Raw genomic sequence first — 18,559 nt, 5'->3', positions numbered from 1 at the left:
AAATAGAATCAGCGACTGAAAAATACACATTATTTAAGCCTTTTTAAAACTTACTTACTCACTTATCCGGTGCTACAACCGCTTGGCGGTCTTGGCCTGCTGCAGCAGTCTTTTAATTACGATACGAATTACGTCGATTACGGTCGAGCGCATTAAGGAACATTAAAGTAACTAAATCTAAAGTAGATTGAAAAAAAATATAAATATAACGTCATTGCATTACATTTGTCTCTTCGCTAAATGAATTTTCAAATCTGAAAAAAACACTGTTTGATTCATCTTATGCATTTGATTTCGTTATTATATCTTAAAACGTGTATGTGATAATATTGACTAAATAGAGATTGTAAATTTTATTCCGTATCATTCTACATACGCTCACTACGTCGTGGGTGCCAAGCTGATGATGTTACCAAACGATAGTGTGTTAATTCCTAAAGGAGTTTGTTGCTTTTACATAAATGCACTTGCCTCAGTGCATAGCTGGACGTTGTCCTTTGTATGAAATGGAGGACGAGGGAACATAAACGACAACGCAATGTAGCCAATTCCATAGTGTGGGGTAACGGTAGCATTGCATGGGTAGGAAAGGAGTGTTCTAATAATATAGTGTGTGCCGTCCGACTTGGCGTCGTCTCATTCAAAGGGAAGTTGTGAGTGGCCGACTGGCACCAATGTTGGGTGTTTTTTAATGAATTGATTGATTCATATCGTAAGTTGAAATATTGTGTAGCTTTACATACAAATCAGCAATATTGACTATTCGCGTTAAATGTTTTCAAGGAAATGGATGCATTTCACTTGATGCAAAACAAAGGTCAAGAAAGGCAATGTTTTTTCTAACTATTAGTACACCTAAGCATTTTTCCGCCTGGGTCGGCTATAAGTTAGTGATATGTTGGAAGCGGAACCGGTCTTCACACGATACAGCGCTTGTCCAATATCCCATCCAAACCAATACCGCGTCCGCCGTACTGACTATCTAACTACGGGTAAATAAAGTCAAAGCCAGAAATGACGAGCCTTAGACCTATTGAAGTTATTGTGTCGATAAAAAGAAGAACAAAACGCACTTTTCAATGCATACAAAATGTTTTGGATCGATGGGGACTTTGCAAGTAAAAATGATTCTCCCATTAGTAAGCTTCATTGATCATATCCTTAACTGAAGCAAATGCCATGTCATCAGTAGATAAAATGAAAGAAGACTTCATCGCAGTCGCCACTGCAACTAAGTATCCGATCGGCTGGAGCAAGATTAAAAAAAGCCAATAAAACCGGCTGCTGGTTTCGAGGATTTCCAGGTTGTTTACGAGCATGTACCCTTAACATAAGGGGTCGCGTGCGTAAATATTTGTATGTGTGCGTTATGGGGACGACAGCATTTCCTGTAAACGCAAACACCGATGAATAAAAGCTCGTCCTGCGCAGAAAATAATCGCTAAAACTGCGAGCTGTGTACGGACTTGTAGTCTGTCGGGTGTATAGTAGTGTTGGAAAAAGATTCACACTGGACGTAGGATATCGATCGATTTTCCTTCGCACAGATGTCCTTCGTGTGTCGTACAACAAAAAAAAACCTCTCGCTTGACATAAAGGTAAATCGTGGTGCACTTGTGGGGGAAAGCATACTGGCTGCTAGACAGTGACAGCAACATTCGAGACAGCCGGTTCGCTCGAATGGAAAGGAAAGGGATGTACGGGAAGGAAAATGCTGTCAGTTTTCCGCTGCGGATCATTCACACTACTTTAAGATTCCTTCGCCGAATGCTGGTCGCATAGCACAGTCCTGGTTTAGACGTCGAACCGTGAGGTGGTTGTATTGAAAGTACAAGAGTGTTTTCTACACTGTGTGGTGTTTTCCCGTACGGTACGGATTGTGGTGGTGTGCGTGTGGGAAAAAGAAAGCTAAAGGCTGGAAAATTTTACAAAAAATATATTTGCGAAAACAGGAGAGCAAGTGACTTCGCTATACGTATTCTCAGCATACGAGGAAAGCTACAATTGTAATTGAGCATCGGTTGTTCTGTTGCATGTAATGGACTACTATTGGATAAGCCATACACTTGAGTATAAATATTGTACAAACAAGAAGACCAACGTATGCTAATGCAAGTGATTCTTTTCATTTGACCTCAACTAATCTATTTGTAATATTTGATAAATTTGGTTTATTTCTCATTTAATTGTTCATATTTGTTTGGCATATTAGTTTTTAAGTCGTATAAAAAGAAATCATGTCATTAGCTAATAGCTTCAATCAGTTTCTAATATCAACTGATACATTCTAGCAGATATGCCGAATTATATTTCACGTTTTTGGCTACAGTATGACAGTTATAGCAAACAAGCTTCTTTGAAAAATGCCCCGCCCTGGACTGCTGAGGCTCGTAGCTTGGATGAGGTGTACGTGGCGCTATGGTGGTGGGGAAGAGTGTTTGTTAGTGCATGCGTATACTGTTCACGGCACTGACAGCTTTCCAAGCTGGCAGTTGATCGGCTCAAAACGAATCTTGATTATCCTTTCGCTTTTCTTTCGGTTTTCGAAGCTGTTCATGTGTATGTGTTATAAATGAGTCAGGCACCGGTATTGGAGGAAAAGCTCATTTTACAACCAGAATACAGACACACAGGTGCCGGTGCCTGCAAACTCATAGAGACATATTGAAGGCAGGATTCACCAGAACTTCCAATTGACGTTTGATTATCGGTTCAGTTCCCTTCGGTGTTTCTTTGGTTTGAGATTTCTTACGGATGGTCTACATATAAGATACTGCATAGCCGCAGTGGAAATTCTACTTACTTACTGCAACTTGTAGTTGCAATCTATGCGAACAAGTGAACTCCTTAAAATTCGAACCCAAAAAAGGGTAGAAAGGTATATCTATTCGAAGTGTAGCTATAATTGAACTTGAATATCTATACCTCTTTGCCAGTCAGTGCCGATAAGAGGATAGCTGTGGGACATGTGTCGATATTATAACCATTAAAGGATATCCAATAGTGACATACTGAACATAATATTCGAATTTACTTTAGGTATTTCAGTAGGATAGAATCCATCTCAACCGAGAAAATCGGATGATTCTTTAAAGTTTATTTTTCTTACCGAAAAGGTGTGGTATTCACAGTGCAATAATTTCATAATACCAACATAGTGTACTCTACAGAATACTGGATAAAAACCAAAAAATTACCACATCAAAAGTGTAAAACTGCCCTAGTGTACGTGTTCAATATTCTTTCTACAGTCGTAAGCTAAATTTTATAGTCTACAAAATGTTGATTGGATTAGTGCGAGATTCCGTGATGCAGTGCTTCTGCCATACGTGCCGAGCTCCTGTGTTGCCGGCAGGTAAGAGATATCTTATCTAACCAATTGAAGGAAAATGGCTGGATGTGAAATGGATTACGCAGTTAAGGAGATGCTTGCAGTCGGTTTTTGCGGCGATGTATGTCCTGTAGGAGTGGCCAATGATGGATGATGAAAATAAGCCCTGCATCATGTCTACTTCATTTCACGTCTCTGCATATCCTTTACCGATTAAAAATACTTGTGAAAAGTTGTTTGGGCGTCGTGAAGTTATTTTATATTATTTTCAGACAATATTATTTTGAAATGAACTTTAAGTTATTAGTTGACAAACGACGAATGACGTAAACTTGAAATTAACGTACATCCCTCCAGTCAATCATTTGTAGATAAAACTTCCGGATAAAACAATATGAGTTAGATTTTGTATTAATTCAGCAAATTCGAAGGATAAACAAGTACTACAGCTGCTATCAAGGGCAGAAACCTCCTAAAACTTTGTTGTCCAAGTGGTCACTAGTGACCATGAATAAGTAATAAAATTCGTTGTCTGCGAAGCAGAGTTTTGCTCCAAAAGCCACGCATTTGTTCGCAATTTCTACCGTCTCTGGAGCAGGGAAGGGAGTGGGAGGTTTAGTGGATAAGAGAAAGAAACAGAGGAACTGTTTTTTTTATATGGCACACGTAGTTTCGATTTTCACGACGCTGAAACACGAAGGAAGGTAATGAAGGTAGCATCGACGGTAGGATTATATAACTTTATGTGCACAAAATAAATAAGAAACACTAGTCGTTTTTGGTTGGTTCAGAGGGCTCTTGCCTTTTTTGGCCCTTGGATGTCTGCTGGACGAGCCTGCGGATGACTCATCCAAGAGCACAGACGACGGTCGGTCGGTCGGGTTGCTTCGAAGCCGTTTTATCGTCTTCGACTGCGTCGTCTCGGTTTCTTTTTTACTGCCATCCGCTTCGATTTTTCCAGCTTTGGTGCCCTGAAGCCGGCATCCGCTTTTTTCCGTCTCGTGGAAATAATAAATTCACTGAACATAATTTTTACGGCAAAGTTGAACTGGGTTGGTATTTTATGGTTTTAAAAAACAATTTATGTATAAGGTTTCCTAAAAGGCGTCTTATTTATCTTGTATAATTTGTTCAATTTTAAATGCCACTGGCAAATCAAGTTTGAACGAAAGCAAAGTAGTAAGCTTAACAAAAAACGTGTATTTTTAATATAGTTGTATTGATGTATGATTAAAAGTACGCCTTAATCATTCCAAACAAAAAAAATCAAATTGAAAGAAAAGTTCAAAGAAATAAAGAATTATGATGAGTTAGATTTTCAAATTCACTAACTCATTCACTCACTGTTTGTGTTTGTCGAAAGTCACCTTCAATGTTGGATCTTCTTTGGTAGGATCAGTACAATCGACTCATCAGTAAAAGAAGGTACTCAGTGATGCCGGCCACGTACATCAGCTGATAGGCAAAGAAGGCACTCTTGTGGTAATGCTGCCACTTTTTCCCTTCTAGATTCCTTTTTCGCACTGCTCTGTTAACGATGTTACAGACTTTTTCTCATAAAACAAGCTGTTCTTCTCAATTGTGATTTAATGGCGTTTGAAAAATGACACTGTTTATTTAGGAGAAAGTAATTGCAATTTTCATGGACTTGCTGATGAATGTTCATAAATGAAATACGTTGCTATATGTTGTGCATAATGATGTGAAATAATTTAACAACCATGTAGTTAACTTAACGGAATTTTGATTATATTTGAAAGTTATTTTGAATTCTAAATAACATAAACCGATCTTGAAATTAAAACAAAGATACTTATTGATCATAGCGATAAGTTATGTGATGTAAAGTTGGAAATACTAATACTACTATACAGGAAATACTAATTTCGTGAGTCATTTCTAACCTCCCAACCCTGTTCGTCATGGACATAGACCAAAGTTCAGCTTTTCGGTTGCTCTTTCTTCTTCGTAAATCTCGCAAAAATCGATCCTTCCAAAATTATCTTGTTTTCAAATTGTTGGGTCCACGAAACGGATGGCATGTTGCCAAATTCGATCAAAAATTTCCTCGACGTATTTACGCTACCGCCAGAGCATACCGAAGCAAGTAGAACTGTTGGTATGTATTTTTTGTGTCAGTTTCGCTTGAGCTGTTTTAGTTTTTTTTTTATTCGCATAATTCAGCTGTCAGTCTAAATGGAAGTCAGGCCTTAGTACCTGCAAATTTCATTTGATGTTGTGTGTTTGTGCGGCTCATGTTTATGCGGTACTAAAAATACGATTAACACACATCGTACTGGTAATGAAAATTGTGATCACCAAGAGTCGCGATAAGAGGGGTTTTGTGTCTACAGCACCGCGAAAAGGACCACTCGGTCTGATGTTTTGAGATGTGCATTACGGAACATGGTGCCCATTTGAATGTGTAGTAGAATTATCCAGTATGGTAGTATTGGTAATAATGTTTACCGGTCTTTTCTCGTGAGTCACGAGGCGGTTATATGTTTTAATAAGAACTTTTGCAATCCTTGATGGCTCCACTACACGATGCGTTTCCATTCCTTTTTTTTTTGTATACACGAGTTTCTAGCTGCAGTGCAACCTACGGTGAGTGCGTTGTAGTATATGTGACTAAAGGAGTAACAAATACATAATACGCAAGTATGCAGTATGAATTTCATGCTGCACGAACGTTATAACCGCTTCCATGTTTTAATTCTACCGTGTCGTCCCCTCTTTCGCTTACTTTCGGTGGCCTCGAACATTTGGTCCTAACTGGAATGCAATTTCTAGGCACCGCAGTTTTTTTTATCCCATCTTTGCCCCCGAGTTAGTGTTGAGGATATAAATGAGCTCATAGGTGAAAAGTTTCAGTTTTTACCTATGCACGCTTGTGACTCCACTGTGGCTGATGCCCTATAGGGTGGAATTAGTAAGCAGTTCCATGGGGGAAAATCAACTTGCTGACGCAGAATTGGAGCCACAGCTGTCGGGTTTGCAGTTGGAGGCAACAACCCTTTCCTGCAGGCATCCGACTATCACACTTGGAAGGCATGATTGGTACTTGCAGGGTTGTTGGGGTAGCAAAGCAAGAAGTGGGAGTTATGGAGAAAATACTTGGGCGCCGATCAAGAGGACATACAGCAATGCATGGTGCCATTTGATAGTGTGTGACTCATCACACGTGATACATGTATAGCACTGACGCTGCGGAGTCGCTTTGTTTCTAATTTATGTTTTAAAGTGTGTTTTCCCGTTATGTAGAATTAAAAACTAACTGATTAACTTAATATAAGTGTCCATATAGTACTATCCAAGAGACCATGCTAGATTTTATTTATGTATTGATTATTCCTTCTTAATCTGAATTATGGTGAAAGGATTACTTTGTGTAAGAAATGCATAGTACGTTAATTAAAAATGCAATTTTTTTTGCTCAATGATGTTCTTATTACATCCCCAATTTCACTACAGACTTACATAATCAGTTTACATTAGACCGTAATTAAAAACGACACTTTGATTGTATGGCGTTAATCTCCCTTGAAAACATATTTTTGCTTTATTACGAAGAAAAGCATGTGCTTCGCATAGAATAAAAGGTACGATTGTAGTGATTTGGCCATCTAATTATGCTGGTATACAACGAAAATCGCCGTTTTCAACAAAAAGTTTGGTACTTGTCCAGCAGATTTAGAAATGGATCAACATTTGAGCACTGCAGATGATTGTGAATCGAGTTCAGTTTCGTCAAGGTTAGTGGTAAAAATGTATACAAATGATAATCTGTCGCGAATACATATATTTGTTCATGAATAATTAAACCCCGGGTGATAGAACCACCAGAATTAAATGTTCGACATTTATTCGGGAAGTGCAGCTCTCCATGCAAGAGACTTAAAATTTCAATTAAATTGAATATTGTCATAATGCAGTATGTTCAGCATGAAAACAGATCTACGTATGAGATACGATTGTTTCACGAGCAATTTATGGAAAGCACTCAGCGATTGCTGCTTTTTGAACCTACTTGAAGTACATAATTTTAAAGAATATAATACAAATATTACAAATATTAAAACGGAGGAGGCCCGTAAGTCTATAGAAGGTGGTAAGGAACGAAATACACGAACTTCTGTTATTAGGAATTTCTTTACTTTCAGAACAATAACAATTGCGCAAAGTGTAAAACATTGTAAATCATCAGATAAATAATCACAATAGGTCATTCAATAGGTTTCAATGAATCCTTAAATCCTGTGTTCTGTTCTCCTCGAATCATTTATCGATCTCGACAGTGGTAAATGATGCAGCGATGGTTCCGAATTTCCGTCATTAGCTTTTTGGGATCGCTCAGGTAGGGTGTTTTCGACACTAAATTTTTCATTGGCTCATTGGGAGCCAGACATTGCTATTTTTCCGAGAGACCGTTCGGTATGCCATGGTCTCTATTAGCCGTGTACCGTGCTGCATCTATAGTCTCACTGGTTGGTGATAGCACTGAAGAGAAAATGGAATTAATGAACGAACTATTCCCTGGAATTGTCACAAAGGGGAAATGATGGTCAAATCGAATTAGCTTGCTGAATGCTTCACAGCAAACGGAATACCCTTAACGTTTCCCTGCAGGACAATTTCATGTTTGTCGTTAGCGGTTAGTTTGTAGGTGTTTACGAGAGTGTGCCGTAGTCACACTGAGATTGAAGATGGTTTTATGTGAATGTGTTGAACGCATGAAAATGTATGTGAAATTGAGGTTGATAAAATAGTTATTCATTTATTTCTCCCGGTGGAGTGAGCAATAATGGTAATTTGTTGATAAATTCAGGATATTCAGTTTAAGGTGGATTCAGACGCTAAAATATGGTCAACGTAACGACGAACTGACTTTAATAATAGACTGATACGTAACAATAATAATAGACAGTTAAAGGTGGATTCAGACGTTAAAATATGGTGTACGTAACGATGAACTGACTTTAATAATAGACTGTTAAAAAATTTGGTAAGAATTAATGTTATTCCATACTTAATAAGCGTAATATTTCGTTTTCTGTTTTCATATTTTAATTTCACAATTCAATCTTTGTTGTCCAAAGTTTTCTAAATAAAATAAACTTCATTTTGGTCTGTACGACAAGCAAGTTTTCACGGTATTAACTGAATTTATAACGCATCATACTCTATACTAACACTTGCTGTGTGAAATATATCGACTGCTGGATTTTGTCAAAATCATCCATTACCTCACTTATGCAGTTAATCGACGATCTGCTCCAACAAAAAAACCCACTAAAACACGGACCAAACAGCCAAAAGCGTCAAAAAAAGTGAAATTTATAAGTAAGTATAAGAAATATGTTATGTACGATAAAGTGCTTCAGAATTGTGCATGTTTTTTTCATTATTTTATATTTTTTATTTTTGTTAGATCGGCCTGGCCGTATCAACTTATTTTACCATCTAGCCGGATAGTCAGTCCTTGCTACGGGGGATTGGTCCGGATGGGATTTTGGTCCGGTTCGTTCGTGTGAAGACCGGTGCCGCTACCATTATGCCACCGGGCCGCCCCAATTATTTTATATTATACCTACTAAATTTTTCACCTAAGAAAATGAAAGAAGAAATATAATAAGATTCGCATAGTATCGCTAGCGATGCAATCATTTTCATTTAGGTATAATTCAGTAATGTGGAAACACGAGTTATGTTTTTCAATAAACATATTCTCCATAAATATTACACATTTGCAAAGGGAAACTGTCAAATAAATTAGTAATTATTAAAATTTTAAAATAGACATTTGTTTATTGCAATAGAATGTTTGTTATGTTTTATGAGAATTTATTTAACACTCTTAGTAATAGTATTGTTTTTCAAAGTTATACCTTAATTGGTACCTTTCGATATGATTGATTTAACATTTTGTATCTCGCTATAGAACTCTACCACCACCTTGTATATTGCTAAACAGTCTATATTGTTTAAAAATATTGTTGTCGCTGAATCTGCACAAATTGAAGCCATATTTCAGTTTTGCTTATAGTATTTGTGGAATTGTCGCCACGTTGACAAACGAGTGCCCGAGAATAGAACATCGAATAGTGTCTAGCCAATACGTCTGGTCACGCAAGCGAATTGTTAGTTTTTACTACAGTCTATGCGTATCGTTGTCGGTCGACTTTATTTGAAGGAAATCGATCGAGGCACTTTCTTCTCACTCTTCATGTTTTGAACCATTGGGTGAAGGGGCTTAATTTTTTTATCGATTGGCTTTTGTATTTTGTAATGTATATCTGTTAGTGGTGTGATGTATATATTTTTAAATTGTTATTTATTTTATTTAATATAATAATAACGGCTGTATTTTATAATTGTATTGTAATTGTAATTGTATATTCAAGAAAATTTGAAGTCAATATGCGTTTTTGTTTTGACGACGGGTCACAAGAGCATCAATATAATGTTGAATGCATGTATGAATGTTGAATGTTGAATGCTGAATTTTGAATGATTCTTCATCATTAGCCGAATCAATTTTAAGAATTTATTCATGAGGGATTTTGATGAATGATTCATTAGTGCTTTATTTTCAATACATATTATTTAACATTACTTGAAAGTAAAATACCCATAAAATCCGCACATGCCGCAAGAGATGGAATGTAACGACTACATTTGAATTTTTGATCTTCGTAAAGTGATTTTAATATCTGTGCTAATCAATCACCCAACTCTTGCGGCAAGGACAGTCGTCGATTAACATCACGAAGAAGCGGTTGAAAATGTACCATTTTGTAATGTGTGTATTGAATTATGTTATTGACTATTCCGTTCACTACAGCTCAACGTTCATTATTTTTTCCTGTATTGACGAGAATTTGTAAATTATATCTATAAGCTTTATAACATTGGGGTAGATCATCCCAAAAGTTAGAAAGCTTAAGCTTTAAGCCTGTATCTGCCAAATAATCTAGATAGCGGGGTGTATCATGCTGTACAGATTCGTAAAGGACATAGCATTTTGACATAAAGAATGACACAAGGGATCATTTTTGTAAACTACAATTTGAGGAAAATCGATTTAAGTTTAGTAATTTAATTTTAATTTCAATGTAATGAAATAATATACAAGTCTGATTATTAAAATAATCGTTTTTTAGTAGTTTTCGTTAAAAAAATTTGTTTACCTTTTTCGCACACGGGAAACATGGCCTAACCTGGCTCAGACCAGCTAGCAAAATTCTTTGTTTTGACATTTGTCGAGTTTGGGTTTTGGGTACTTGGGTACTTTCATTGAGAAACCAATCGAATCCTTCTTTCCTAGGCTTAACTTGGCTTGCCATTTGTATGGCGAGCTGCAGGCGGATAAGCCTGGAAACGTCAAAACGCATACAAAAAACTGGCTTAGAGCGTGATCTACCCCATTGTTAGTACGTCTGTTCTAAGTAGCATAACGATAAAATATGAAGATGTGAATACCCTATAATGAGAGATACAGAAAAATGAAATTGTTTCTTTTTAATGAATTAGTATTCATCTTTATTTGCAGTTAAAATCCTGTTTGTCTAATACATTAAGTAGTTTACTTAGTATTATATAATGGATGCTAATAAAAAATATATCATTGTTCATTCAATTTTCTTAATGCCCACTTCACCAAATGTTCGTATAACATTTATCGGAAGCAAACATCCGCTATAATTAATATTTGCTGCAGGATACCATTACGTTACCACGACAGTTGCTTATTTCGTTATGCGCATTTTGAATACGGTTTGCCAGGTCGGTAGGAATATTTGTCGAAGCATAATGCCACCGAAAGTATTCACCAATAAAAACCGTCGTCACCTTAGAGAGCAACACATTACGGCCGTATTAATTATAGTTAGCTATATCGAATCCAAAAAGTCTTATCGATTTATCAGGTAGCTCAAATAAGCTAAGGTAGCCAAAATTTGGCTTTGGGAATTTTGTTCAAAATCAGTGTGGGAAAACACAATCTCCCAAGTCTAGGCTAGTTGCAATTACATAAAAACAAATAAATATAAATTATATTGTCAATAAAACAATACGTGAGACAAGATAGTGGATGGTCTGTAATATTAAAATATAATGCATATAAGAATGAAGTCGCAAATAGCATCTTGTATAAGTAATGTAAAAGATGCGTTTTGGAACATTAAATACACCAAATTGTAAAACGTCTCTGTTTTGTATACGGATAAATTGTGTTTATAAAATTTTACAATTTTTGCATGTACCTTTCCAAAATAGACCATTTGATATGTACGTAGCGAACCATTTGGCTACTGCGAAAGGCTATTGCGAAGTTGTAAGCTTCCCTTGGTTTTGTTCTAGTCGAATTATTTCTCTATGCTTCACTGCAAAATTGGCAGAGAAAAGTGCCTTAAAATAGATACATCACGAGGAAAGGTATCCTCTGTTCTTTCGAAAAAAATAGGTTATTTTGCGCTTAAAAGGGTTGAAAAGAAAATCATCTTCTTATTTTCCCTTTTTTATTGTGCTTCTCCTTTGGCCAGTAAAACCGCTGGGGGCGTTTGAGGATTTTATTATTTAATGAAGTCTATTGCTGTTTTCCGTCCCATTTTGAAATGGTTGCATTTGTAGCAAAGCGAGCGAGTGGAAGAGAGTGAAACAATATTACAGCAACACGAGTGCTTTTGTGAAGGTGAATCATCATTTCGCACCAGTTTTCTGTTTCCTGCACAGACTAGACGAACGGATGGAAGGACTACTCTAGGGTTTTCCTGTGTTTGGGTACATGAACCTTCTAGTAATAGCAGGTCCAGAGAGAAAATGACTGAAAAAAGCAGATGCTGCTATGGGCCGTTGAATCCTTGGAGAGCTTTATTTCAGTATTTAATTGCTCAACAAGGAACGCGACTTTGATTGTCCACGGCAATGCTGAGTTGAAATCCAAAACATTAAAGATGGTATGAATGGTGAAGTGAGGCTATGAGGCTAGAGGTTGGAGTTTGGGTGTTGACTGCCTGGAAAATAACAGTCGTTAAGCTGAAGTTAATTATTTCAAACGATTTTAAAATTAGGTGTATGTGGCGTGTTGTAAACAATGCTGGTGGTTACTGTTAAACCTGGACTTTAGGGAGGGTTTAAAACACGATCAATCCAAAATTTTATTTTTCATTTCCTACTAAAAATACATGTGTTGTAGCGAGGAAAAACAACAGGTTTCACTAATTTCAGTAACGAAAAATTAATTTGATAAATAAAGAATGATATGACTTTGATTGATGGTTGCAAATTGCTCGCATTGGAATAAATGAAATTAGTTCCCGACAAATGCAATTACATTGTACCGTAACAGGAACATGTTTTTATCAACTATCATTGAAGTGTGCTTCCTGTCATAATTATGTGAAACTCATGTTTTGTTTAGAGAATTACTGATGAAGGAATTCGTTTTCTATAGTTCGATCATTTTTGTGCGGATTTGAATTATTTTTATAGGTATATAATTGTTTAAATAACATTAGTTACGCAGTTATGCATCAATTATCACATATGAGTAACATGAAAAAAAAAATCTTGTATACGAATTGTTATGGCGAAGAGCATTCGTACAGTAAGCGCCCATAATGTAATCTATACATCCGCAAGACGGGCGTGTGCCGCATCTCTCGCACCCTCATTCTTCCATCGAATACCAAAAAGCAATTTCTTTCAAGCAGACACGTTTAGAGGCTGAGACCATCTCAGCCAGCCAAGTAGATGCAATAACTTCATTCATTTCATTGTTCGGTTCGGGATTTTCCTGTTTCCCTGGACGTATGTTATCGTCGTAGAAAAGGCATGAGAGCCAGGCTGACAAGACGAGAAAAAACAGAGATAAATGACATCCTGCGTTGAAAAATCAATATCGTTTCGACCTATCGCCCGTAGCTATAGCTTTGACAGTATGCGTATGTAGGTGTTTTCTGTTGAAAGAAAATGTTCCTTTTATACACCATTTATTCGTCGGGAAAATAGTATATTGTAGTATTACGTAGTTTTTGTAATGTATAAATGTGCGCAATTAGCATATAATATTAGCATATTAGCTAAAAATCACTACTCCCTGAATGATGATTGCACAAAGATGTTTTTGGATGTCCAACAAATTTATGTCTTGTTTAAAAAGCTATATAATTGGTAAGGTTGAATGTACCCGTCTGAATTACAGTGCTGGTGTCAAATGTCAGTAGACAAACATAAGCATTGATTATTTACTCGATTGGGCTTCCTTGCATAAAAAGGATGTAAAATCTTTTGAGGGACTTCATTTGAAACATAAAAATGTTTCAATTGTGTAAATCTGCCTGCTGAAGTTATGTTTGACACGCAAGAATACAAAATAATGCTTTGAGCATTTGCAAACGAGTATATTGTTGGCCGGCTTGACTTGAACATATTGAAAACCCGTATTAGGCACAAATTCAATCCGTTGATGTACCCGTTTTCATTTATTCACGGTATTTGGTTTGATACTTTTACGGTATTTGCTACATAAAATTCTCTCTGAGCCCATAAGTAAAACATTTATTTCTTTTTTGAGGCTATTGGTTTATGGGTTGGGTTTATTGGCTATTGGCCATATATTGCAAATAGGATTTCGGATACATTTGTGTTGGGAACCCGTTAAACAGTAATCCCTGACGAGGCAAATGTGTTTAATATGGTCCCATAGCATGCAAACAAGGAAGAAATTAAAACGTAATTTACAAAACGGTTTTTTCTTGTGCACGGACATATGCCAAAGAAAACGAAAAGGATGCTGCGTTTAGATAAATAATCTGTTGCACGCTTTGACGAAGAATTATCGATCGTGTCCATGTCACGCTCTTCGGTGTACGCATGTTAGTTGATGGTTTGCTGAGAAACATTGCATAGCAGATACTTTCAAGATTTTTTACTTATGTGTGAAGTTCCAATTGTAGAAGTTGCTGTGATTTTTGGTTTGTTTTCTCACAAAGTTCCTTAGTTTCAGTTGCTTCCTGAAGTTGAAAAACTGTTTTAGGATTGATTCGAACCTTTAACAATTTTGTTAGTCGGCTAGCACGCTCAACTATTAGCAACATAAATTTGAAGGACTTCAATTTAATCTTTCTACTCTTTGTTTGATATTTTCTTCCAGCCACTGAGATTCGTTGCCAGGAAAAATCGAAAGGCGGCCTGTGCTATGAAGTAATCCTTGCAGAGCCGGCAGTTAACGTGGCATTGCCGAAGCTACCACCAACTCAGGGCAAGAATGTATCTGCCGAGGAGATCGAAGAAAAGCTAAAGGCTGCGGAAGAACGCAGACTATCTCTAGAGGCAAAGAAGATGGCTGACTGGTCGGCAAAAATGGCTAAAATCGAGGAGGCTTCTCGCAAGAAAGATGAGCTGGACAAAGAATTCAAAACACATGCCAAGGAGGTGCTGCACACCAAGATGGAACAGTATGAGGAAAAGCGAGAACAACAAATATCCGAAATAAAGGAAAAACTAAAGGTACGTAGGCGGTGCTAGATAGTAATTGGCAATAATGATTGTGCATTAAGATTGTTTCTGACGCATTAACATTTGTTGAAACATTGATTCGCTATTGACGTCGCATTTGGTATCATTTCAGACACACGCAGCCGATATTGAGAAGACGAGACAGAGTTTGGAGCAGCAAAAGGTCGAGGAGCTGCAAAAACATCTCGAAGATAAACTGCGAAATGCTGCAACGCTTCGCGACGATAACATCAAGAAAATACTGGATCGACTAAAGGAACACGTATGTATTGTGACCCTATCCGGCATCAATCAAGTTTGTGTTATAAAATGAGTATTAGAGTTAGGTCAAGACACTGGTTGGTTTATCACATTTCCTTGTGCTTCTTTTATTGCATTTTACATGAACTTGGTTGTATGTCGTCCTGCGTTATGTATGGACCTATTTGTTAATTTTTGTTTTCTTACATTCGTCTCTGTTCGTTTTTCTTTTTGTTTTTCTTTTTATTCATGTAACACTTACTCTTCCACCATGCATCACCATGCGTGTACACCAAACTTGCAAAAAAAACGTTGAATGAATGCAATATGCAATACAATTCAATAAATGAGTAATGCATCGGTTGGTTTCAAATACTTTTGTGTGGGTCCTATTATCCGTATCGTCGACTTGTCTTGCATCCAATGAATTCAAACACTAAACAATAACTGTAACAATAACACCTCATTTAACATCTCTGTTCATCATCCAAATTCCTGATTAAATATCAAACGCTCTGCACGATTGATCAATGGTCAACGAAATGTGACATCTTATTTATGTTCTTCCTTCGGATAAATTGGATAAAATATTGAACGTGCTTTTTCGGTGTTTCATATGCTTAATTGTGTGATTGTGTTTTTCAAACTGTTTAATTGATTTTATTTACCTGCTACGACCATCTGTCGTTGACAATGAAAACTCAATTTAATTGTTTTTCTGTTTGCCCTCGCTGTGACCTTTCTGATTGTCTCATTGTGGATATATCATTTTTGTTGACTGACTGGATTATGGATGAAAATGGTTGCCTGTCGTTTGTTCTAATATCTGTTGGTTTATTTGCACAACATGTTGTTTTGACGGACCTCGTCATCACGCATTTCTAACCGCATCGTTTCCGGAACAATGTTCTCCCCTTATATACCGACACGTTCCATGGATCACGTTCTTACCTAACATGCCTGTTAAATTTGTCCTTTTGCAAACATCACATTTCGGCGCGATTTCCTGGCAATAATCAATTTTTGTGTGGTTTCCTTTCACTATAATTAAACGATACATTCAATGGTATTTTGTTTCACCCTATAATGTCTTTCCTCACCCTGAATCTTTCGATACGAACTGATACATGTCCGATTAATACAATCATTTTTCATTTCGTTCATCATTTCTGTTCTATATCACCTCACCTAACCATCATATAAATAAACACATATACAACTGGAACACACATACAGAACACCGATAAGTTGAATGAAGTCCGTGCAGCCTGCTACCAGACCGAAGCACAAAAGACCACCGAAAAGACGCGCGTCATCGAAAACAAGCTGTCCACCGCTGAGCAAAATCGTGAAAAGGAACTACAGAAGAAATTGGAAAACATTCGCAAGCACGTAGGTTTCGTTGAGTTTTACTTTCAAATGCTTGTAACGTAAATATTTTTTTATGATTTTTTAACAACTTCATTTGTTATTAGTTTGTTTGATTTCTATGTTTCTCTGCTTTTGTAAATTGAGTCAATACATTTGAGTTGTTTCTCGGCATTCTGATCATTATTTTATAATAATTGTGTTCTATTCCTGTTCGTGCACAATCATCAATGCACAATGAAAGCAATCTATAAAATGTATATCTGAAAATTAAACATCGTTTTCCAAAGAACTCCAAAGAACTGTGTTTTAAGAATACATTTTTGTGATAAAATTTACCATTATTTGTTCCGTTTGAAATGAATAGTAATGGAGGTTTGCATATTTGAAGTGTAATAAGCAAGCAATGATAATGATTACTTTTTGTATTGCTCGAAAACAAATAATTATTGAACACTTTCTTGCCTATAGTCACTACTGTTATAATGAGCTTTCGCATTGCCCTTGTTGTTGTTACCAGCATTGTTCTTGGAAATTACGCGAGTATTTGCAAAGTTTTTACGTTTTTACAAACGTCTTTTAATATTCTACAATAGCGATGCATTCAAGCTAATTTGTGATTGTTATTTGTATTCAATTTCTTTTCAGGAACGACGTGCCGAATTGGTTCGTCAGAATAAGGCGGCTCTGGCTCAGAAGACAGATGTTACGGCTTCGTCTGGTTAAGTGTAGACATCCGCGGCTTGGATTAATTTGAAATAATAACAAACACTCACACGCACGTGCGAACACAATATACGCCAATACTAACAAGGAAGTAAAGATTGCATAATTTATGTATCGCGCAAGCACACGCAGAACAAAGGTCGCAAAATATCTTATTTTATAACTCCAGTTATGTTTTAATTAATGAACCAATACGAATGTTTTATGAAGTCTGCTGGTAGCATGAACCATGTTTAATTAACAATTATAAATTTATAATCAAATAATAAATCGAAAATCCCCTTGTGAAGAAGGGCTGGCAAACCGTTTGAAAACGCCAATGACCTGTTATGGAACGTGAAAAAAAATTAGTCAATCGAGAACCAACTGATCACGATCAATAACATTATCTAACACAGCATAAACAAGAAGAAAAAATAAAGCTGCTAATGAAAATCTTGCATTGCGCATTGAACCAGATAGATAGTTAGATTACGAACATCAACTTGAAGATCTGCAACGAGTGGAGCTCATGAAGCCGTATTAAGCAGTCAAGACGACCATAATACTGTTTAATTATTAAAAAAGTGTAGCATTTTCGGGTATGAAACTGCGCATAATATCATTGTCATCTGAAGATAGGTTCTAGAGCAAGACATGAGCGTCATAGCAACAAACATCTCAATCAGAAGCGCTAAAGAAAGCAAACGGTTCTAGTAAAAGTAAATGAAAAATGCGATGAATAAAACGGTAAAAATAAAGTATGATGTACGAAGCTCAACAAACCGGCACAAACGATGAGAAGACAAACTAGAGATTTACCTTGTACTGCCCTGCTTTGGCAAATCCTTTCTAAAAGGCTCGAAGTTCAATGTGAAACTGTGTTTGAATCCAGAGAAGAAATAATGAACCGGTATCAACATCTCAGTTTATCTCTGCCCAATGTCATAATAGGAAACGCAAGAAACACTCAGAATAACAGTGAAATAAAGATTAATAACATACTAACAGGAGCTAGAAATAGAGATAAAAACAATGAAGCAAAATAAATACACAACATAAAATGAAACAAAATATTTGCCCTCTCCCAATTTCTTTTCTTACCACATAAAGAAACTGCTATAGGAAAAAAAAGTATGTATGCAAATAACAGATAAACATGTATAGGGCAATGTTAACTGCACTGTGGGCAGCTGCAACGACTTAAAAAGCGCAAAATAAAACACAGTATGGAACATTGAAGAACGAAACCGGTAGATAAGGAATGGAAAAGGATGGTTGAAATGCTCAAATGCAGTATTTAATACGCTCTGAACTTATCAATGCAGAGCCAACAGGAATTGAACGAATGTGGTGTTTGCATCGACAACGCCCCGACATCCAACAGTGAATCTG

General features: G+C 36.6%; 1 protein-coding gene across 2 annotated transcripts; it reads left to right on the top strand.

Moving 5' to 3' along the window:
* Window positions 1–3,279: 3,279 nt before the first annotated feature.
* On the top strand, window positions 3,280–17,185 carry LOC128715931 (stathmin-1-A). Of its 2 annotated transcripts, XM_053810853.1 has the most exons (6): window positions 3,280–3,355; window positions 8,591–8,674; window positions 14,487–14,842; window positions 14,964–15,113; window positions 16,328–16,483; window positions 17,108–17,185. In XM_053810853.1, exons 1-6 carry the CDS (start codon window positions 3,280–3,282, stop codon window positions 17,183–17,185), a joined length of 900 nt encoding a protein of 299 aa, XP_053666828.1. The 2 variants fall into 2 exon arrangements, with proteins under 2 accessions (XP_053666828.1, XP_053666829.1); XM_053810854.1 differs by lacking the exons at window positions 3,280–3,355; window positions 8,591–8,674 and adding an exon at window positions 9,795–9,822.
* Window positions 17,186–18,559: the final 1,374 nt, after the last annotated feature.

The sequence above is a fragment of the Anopheles marshallii genome, chromosome 3 (genome assembly GCF_943734725.1).
Source record: "Anopheles marshallii chromosome 3, idAnoMarsDA_429_01, whole genome shotgun sequence".
Classification (NCBI taxonomy): domain Eukaryota; kingdom Metazoa; phylum Arthropoda; class Insecta; order Diptera; family Culicidae; genus Anopheles; species Anopheles marshallii.
The sequence above is the reverse complement of the archived record's forward strand: the minus strand, read 5'-3'. Positions and strand labels throughout refer to the sequence as shown.